At 35.1% G+C, this 6,268-nt stretch overlaps 2 protein-coding genes and 1 non-coding gene across 6 annotated transcripts; all 3 read right to left on the reverse strand.

The window, feature by feature from the left end:
- Positions 1-291: 291 nt before the first annotated feature.
- Positions 292-1,284, reverse strand: LOC108570956 (soma ferritin-like). Its single transcript, XM_017932893.1, has 4 exons — positions 1,208-1,284; positions 911-1,130; positions 648-839; positions 292-576 (listed from the first exon to the last, which is right to left on the reverse strand). Exons 1-4 carry the CDS (start codon positions 1,282-1,284, stop codon positions 292-294), a joined length of 774 nt encoding a protein of 257 aa, XP_017788382.1.
- A 220-nt stretch (positions 1,285-1,504) lies between these two features.
- Positions 1,505-3,650, reverse strand: LOC108570981 (soma ferritin-like). 4 transcript variants are annotated; one of them, XM_017932926.1, is made up of 4 exons: positions 3,590-3,650; positions 2,647-2,959; positions 2,278-2,502; positions 1,505-1,829 (listed from the first exon to the last, which is right to left on the reverse strand). In XM_017932926.1, the coding sequence occupies exons 2-4, from the start codon at positions 2,743-2,745 to the stop codon at positions 1,608-1,610; spliced, it is 546 nt and encodes a 181-aa protein (XP_017788415.1). In that variant the 5' UTR covers positions 2,746-2,959; positions 3,590-3,650; the 3' UTR covers positions 1,505-1,607. The 4 variants fall into 4 exon arrangements, with proteins under 4 accessions (XP_017788415.1, XP_017788414.1, XP_017788413.1 ...); XM_017932925.1 differs by having other exon boundaries at positions 3,572-3,622; XM_017932924.1 differs by having other exon boundaries at positions 2,647-3,106; positions 3,572-3,616.
- Trnaa-cgc lies at positions 1,946-2,017 on the reverse strand. The gene has a single exon. It is a non-coding gene; the product is annotated as a tRNA-Ala (tRNA).
- Positions 3,651-6,268: the final 2,618 nt, after the last annotated feature.

Raw genomic sequence — 6,268 nt, forward strand, 5'->3', positions numbered from 1 at the left:
TATAGTATTATTTATTTATTAATTTCAATCAGTTGTTAATTAATTCTGTAGTTGCAATTATATTGCGACGCACATACCAATACTACTAGGAATGCAAGGTTTGAAAAATTATATTTTTATTCATTTTTTTGAAGCATTCTTTATTTCTAGTTTCTTCATTTGAATAGTATTACAACTGACATGTTCATTTACTTTTATTCTAAAGAAACAGATATTACAAATATTACAATATACGACAGGCAAAAATCACTAGATGTAGTTCCTGCGAAATTGCACAAAAAAGAGAAGGTACTAGTTATCATTTCCGTTTGGACGCATCTTTGTATGAAGAATATTAAACTTTGGTGTAACGTGATTTTCAAGTAAATCTTTGTCAAATATAAAACGTGCCAACGCTTGATCACCGATTCCAGATAGAATGGCTACAAATCTTCCCATTTCGTTCACACTTTTCATTTGATCTTCCATAAAACCGGTAACAATAAAATCACTTGCATTTAAATCGCTATATGTTTCCGCCACAGTATTTACCGCTACAAGTTTTTCCGTTATTTCAGTTTCCAATTCCAATGCTGTCTAAATAAATTTAATAGCCATGTTATTTATTCGAAGTGTTGTATATCACGAGGAATACTCAATGGATTTACTTTGAAAGCGTGAAGTGGACATTTCCAATCTTGATCGTCGGGTGATTGTATCGGGCACAAATGTACACAGCCTCCACGCATTTTGACGTAATTTACAAATCTGAGAGCGTGTTCATGTTCTTCATGGTGCATTTGCATGAAAAATGATTCACAGCCAGGCAAAGCTACGTCAGCACGTCCGAAATATGCAGCCTATAAGATTTAATTGACTTACCCCAAGGATATCGTGAAAACATTTATTTTTGATTTATCTCTCATCTCACCATAGACAGATAATAATAAAAAGCCTTTAATTCAGCATTTATTTGCTCGTTTAGTATAGCTTCCGTTACTTGATGCAATTTGAAGTTTGCCGGTTTTCCACTTGGCCATTTCGTCGGTTTATCAATGCAAAAGCCTTTAGATTTTTCATCTGAGGAAGATGTAGCCAGGTATTTTGCAGACAGTATTTTCGAATTACACGGTTCCTTATGAAACGTAATTCTCGAAAAATATTATTTATTTTTTCCGTATTACATTTGATACGACAGATAATTTCAATCGATAATGCAGAGACTTACTCTTTTTTGTACAATTGTCGAATATACGAATGTAAGACATTATTAAAAGTTTTTCTACCACCGTACAATTTTAACATGTTTTAGCTTACGTTACGAACAATTTATGTGCACATTTCCAATAAAGAAGACCGTTAATTGTAGAAATTATTTTTCAAGAAATTTTCATTTTAGTCTACATGTCATAATATCGATTTGCAATTTGTTTTCAAATATGTTCATTTTACGCGGAAGTTGGCAATGCTTTCCACGATTGCAGTACCCAAGTGTACTTACATTATCGATAGTACCTAAGTGCTGTGTTTATTTTCCCACTTGAAAGTTATGTAATGTATAATATTTCATCTATCGTCATACATTTATTTACTGAAGCACGATCTTTTTATAGAAATTATGCTAAATTTTAGTTACTAGTAGCGTTATCTTTTTTATACAAAGCTTTTTCTCCAATTTCTCGGTCAAAGATATGTACGCCGACACCTTCGCCAACTCTTTCTAATTGCGTCACGTTATTGGCAATTTCTTCGATAGAATCCACTTGTTCTTGCAAATATTCAGTTTCGAGGAAATCTACAAGGTTCGAGTCGGTGTGCAGTGATGCTAGTTCATGTAACCCTAAGAGAGCCTGAAAATAAATAAAAATATTTATAAAAAATATTTATTTCATTAAAAATGTTGCATTGCGATTGCAAGGTAATTATATTACGAATTAATAAAAGAAAAAAAATAAAAGTCGTAGTTTGGAGGAGCTGGGATTTGAACCCAGGACTTTCCGCATGCGAAGCGGACACTCTACCACTGAGTTACACCCCCACTTGTAAGAAGAGATATTAAGAATACATAAATGTCAAATCAAGTTGATCAGTTTAAAAATTTTAGATTCATCGTGTTAATTAAATTAGTAAATGGGATATAATTTAAAGTTTCCAGCATATTATATAACAGTGAAACATAAATAAGATATATAATATTATCGTTACTACGATTACTATTATATTATACTATTTTAAGTTACTTTTTTACAATGATAGTAATAATTCTTACGATTAAAATGTATATTTGAATATATTTACCTCGTTAACTTCTTTCTCTAGGCTTAAAGCATCTTTCATAGCTTCATAGGCGCTAGGCCAAGAAGATTTCGGCGGGTTTGCAATAGGTGTCCAGACTATTTGACCACCTCTCTTGTTTTGATAATCAAGAAATTTCAAAGCGTGTTCCCTTTCTTCGTCCGAAGCTTTTTTGAAATACGTGAAGTGCCCTGGCAAAGCAACATCGCATCTACCGAAATAATATGCCTAAAAAAGAAATAGTGACAATGATACAGGAACGAGGAAAGTATTTGTCGGAAGAAATAGAGAAAGAAAATAATATGTTTCTTTTAACCTATTTAAAGAAAATTCAAGGTTAAACATAGCCACTTAATCAATACGTCAACTAACCATAGATAGATAGCAGTAACTCGCGTACAATTCCAGATTGATTTGCTTATTAATTGCTGCTTCACAGTCGGTGGAATAATTTTGTCTAACCAGACTCATGATGTTTGATTTTTTCTACAATTTATTTCGACGAAAGAAAACACATATATAAATGTAGGGATCAAGGAGAATGAAAACCTCCTCTTGTGTGTGTCCAGGTGACGGTACACTCGAACTCGCAGTAGTGGTGAGTCGCGCTGGCCAGCCGTGTGCTTTTAGCAATGTCGCCACCGTAGCCTTCCTTGGTTCTGATATTCCTAGATTTCACTTGCATCTGGTTGGAGGATTTTCCGTTTTCACACAAGTGACACTAGCTTTGCGGAGTTCCACAATGGACCCCGCGTAAGCAAGTGATTTGGAATTGAAATGTACGCAGGCGCCGGTGCGCACCAGTTATCGATTTCGTGTTAAAAATTATGACCTTCGATATAAACGTAGTGAATTAACAAATAGAAAATATAATTTAATTTGACTGGTCATTTTAATTTGCAAGTTTATTCATCGAGTCATGACAAACGTAACCGATGTCCATAATTTTCTATTTTTATTTTGGATTCGAATATCTACGATATTACAGACTGTTACCAATTGCAGATTATTATCTACAAAGTGTAAAAACAGTTATGCACGATGAACTTTTATTTTTATTAACGTTGCACTCTTAAATCGATAAATATGCTCCGTTTTTTTTTGCGTTTCAAGAGTGTTTGAATAATGTGAGTTCGAAAAACCTTCTTCGATTACTCGAAACGAATAGGAGGAAGTTTGAATAGGTTTCGAAACATACACAGTACTCAAGTGTATTTGAATTTTACAGTGTGATTATTGCAATTTGAACGTACGTATTTGCATTTTTTTCTTTTTTTAAACGAATATACTTACTTACCTTAAATATTACTCTTACCGTTGCATATCTGAAGTTTCGTCGTTACTAACGCCAGACTAATTTTCTAATTTTAGCGTCGTTTCGTAATATTATTTTACGCCGAGTTGTATATAATTATTAGAGAAGTGGAGAAGAGAGAGAAAACTGAGTGCATCCTTTATTCACAAAACTCTGTTTATCTACCAAAAATATATTGCATTTTCGAGTTCTACTTGCTCACCGTTTCATACATGATAGCGTAGTTAACTACATTATCGAGCTCATCGCTGCATCAGCAGGTAACAAGTTATATGCTTTGCTGTTGTGTGCAGCCATTGTAACTGATGCATTACTTTCACTGTAGTAGTGAATCAATCACATTATCTTCTAAGGTTTCCAGATCATGAAAAATCTATGCAAAGTGCAAATGTTTATCATCAGAAAGTGTCATCAGACAGAGTAACAATTGATAGGCAACGGATAGATTTAATCTTTATTGTTAACATGGAACAGAGATTGTATAGATGGTACCTACTTGTTCTTTTGCAAACAAACTTTTGGCTGAAATGAATTCTCATGCTACTGTAGTAACAGTTTGCATTTCAGGAAAAGGAGTCAGATGAAGGATACTTAAATACAACAATACACGTCCCAGTATGAAAGAAAATATATTTCAAGTTTAAATATTATGTTTACATAAAACACAATTACAATTAATACTTTATCATTATATGCACAAAATTTTTATCATACATTTTACACCTTCTGTTCGTTCTGAGGAGGTAATTATTATTTCACAAGCGTTGACAAAAGTGTACGAGTACATTTATACAATTTATAGGTATTTTATGTCTTCGGTTAAACCGGTATACACTTAAAACGTTCATCAGAGGTTCGATAACGATTATGGAAGACTTAAAAGCTTCCCAGGATTTTTTTCTCAGATACTCCTGTCGAAAATTAAAATATCTCTAACGAAGATGGAAAATAACTGTGCAAAATATCTTTGCAGCCGTCGAGAGTAATTTTCATTTAACAAATTAAGCGACGAACGAAGAGAAGGGGGCAATAGAATCTTGATGGTAAAACGTTGAACTCACGTGGTTACATTCGCCTGGAAGTTTTAATTGCCACACTTTAGAAAGGACATGTCGTTTCATCGTTGCTTTCGTGGAAGTCCCATCATAGCCGCTGTCACACGCACAAGAGTCTTATGTCTAATCTTGTGCAGTGGCCAGCAGCTGCACTGGGGTCCATTATCGTTTCCTTTTCTCTTCTCTTACACTACTCTCTTCCCGAATAATTTTTGTCCAAATTTACGACAGGTCTCATAGAGTCGGCGTAAAAAAGACGTACGAACGACGGTTAGCTATTTCGTCGTGGAAACAACAACGCATGAAAATAAAAGGAGTAAAATACGTAAATTAAAAAAATATTTCAATTCTCACCGGAGAACGATTTTTCTTTTTACTGATTTCTCTTTCTTCTTTTCAGCGTAAAGAGTCACAGTCGATACTGGCAGCGTTGTCGTTCTGATTACGACTATTTAATCTTACTTCTCTCGCAGTTAATACCGGAGTTAAGAAAGTAGGATACGAAGTAGTAAAGTATGTATAGGTGCCTTGAATGAATGAGTGAAGTATAACTTGGCCGGCACCGTCTTTTACCACGACGTACCAACGATGTGGTCTATTTTCCCTTGTACACGCTGTGTCGACGCTAGTCTCTCCTCGGCTACATACGCTAAATATTTCAAAAATCAATTTAACCCTCGGGATAGCCAGCCTTTTAACTCTTATTTGTTTTCACAACTTTTCTTCCGTGAAATCCTTCGAAAACCGGCTGGTCTCTGTGTATCTTCATCTTCGAACGGAACATTTCTACACCACGCGTTACTTACTTTGCAATTCCAATTTTCTCTCGTTCTTCATTATCGTTCTCTCAAATATACTCGATACTTCTCGTCGTGATTTACGTGACATTTCTATCGACACATTTCTACCACGACGGTGAAGAAATAACGACACATGTAGTCTGTGTAAAAAAACGCGAAAGGTATGCCCGTATCAGGATAAGTTGTGGGGACCGGACATCTGGACGATGGTTCTATAGGTTGATAGGATAGTTCGACTCGAATACAAAATTCATCGTGTTCGATTTTCCTTATCCGTAACGTTTCTACGATGAACTTACCGTAGTTTGTACACATAGCTAGGTCCTCTTCAATTTTTCCCCACCGATCGGAAGTTACGAGGTTGCAAGTGATCGAGATCAATTTTCGAAGGATCGTTATTACAGATCCCTGTAATTCTGTTTCAATTTCCCGAATTTTCTTCTGGTAAAAGAAGAAGTAGGATATCAGTTCTATATCCCTGGATAAGTTCTATCGTGTTCGTAGATACCGTGGAAAAATCGTTTCAACGTTCTTCTTCTCTATTTCGAAGAAAATTCGTTTCGAACGCCGGTTAAGTCCAAAGTAAAAAAAGAAAAGAAAAACGTCGGTCCAATGTTCACACAATCGTACAAAAAGGTGTAATACACTTTCGACAGGTCCATACGCCACTCACTTCGTCGTTTCTTCTTCTATTCTTCTTCACGTTTCGGGTACAATAGTGAAGTTTAAGCGGTTCCAGTAGCGGTGGAGTCTATCCGGGGAAAAAGTTCGTGTACGTACAGTGGTTAGAAATATGAAGTAAATACGTGAAAATCACACTTGAT

Source organism: Habropoda laboriosa, unplaced genomic scaffold, assembly GCF_001263275.1.
Source record: "Habropoda laboriosa isolate 0110345459 unplaced genomic scaffold, ASM126327v1 scaffold88, whole genome shotgun sequence".
NCBI classification, from domain to species: Eukaryota; Metazoa; Arthropoda; class Insecta; order Hymenoptera; family Apidae; genus Habropoda; species Habropoda laboriosa.

What these genes read in the sequence shown, in the direction of transcription:
- LOC108570956 (XM_017932893.1), bottom strand. Translation starts at nt 1,284, where the DNA reads ATGTTAAAATTGTACGGTGGTAGAAAAACTTTTAATAATGTCTTACAT. An exon ending in CGACAATTGTACAAAAAAGA is followed by an intron (nt 1,131 to 1,207) that starts GTAAGTCTCTGC and finishes ATATTTTTCGAG; the next exon opens with AATTACGTTTCATAAGGAAC. An exon ending in GTCCACTTCACGCTTTCAAA is followed by an intron (nt 577 to 647) that starts GTAAATCCATTG and finishes AAATTTATTTAG; the next exon opens with ACAGCATTGGAATTGGAAAC.
- LOC108570981 (XM_017932926.1), bottom strand. Translation starts at nt 2,745, where the DNA reads ATGAGTCTGGTTAGACAAAATTATTCCACCGACTGTGAAGCAGCAATT. An exon ending in GTTACTGCTATCTATCTATG is followed by an intron (nt 2,503 to 2,646) that starts GTTAGTTGACGT and finishes TTTCTTTTTTAG; the next exon opens with GCATATTATTTCGGTAGATG. An exon ending in TAGAGAAAGAAGTTAACGAG is followed by an intron (nt 1,830 to 2,277) that starts GTAAATATATTC and finishes ATTTATTTTCAG; the next exon opens with GCTCTCTTAGGGTTACATGA.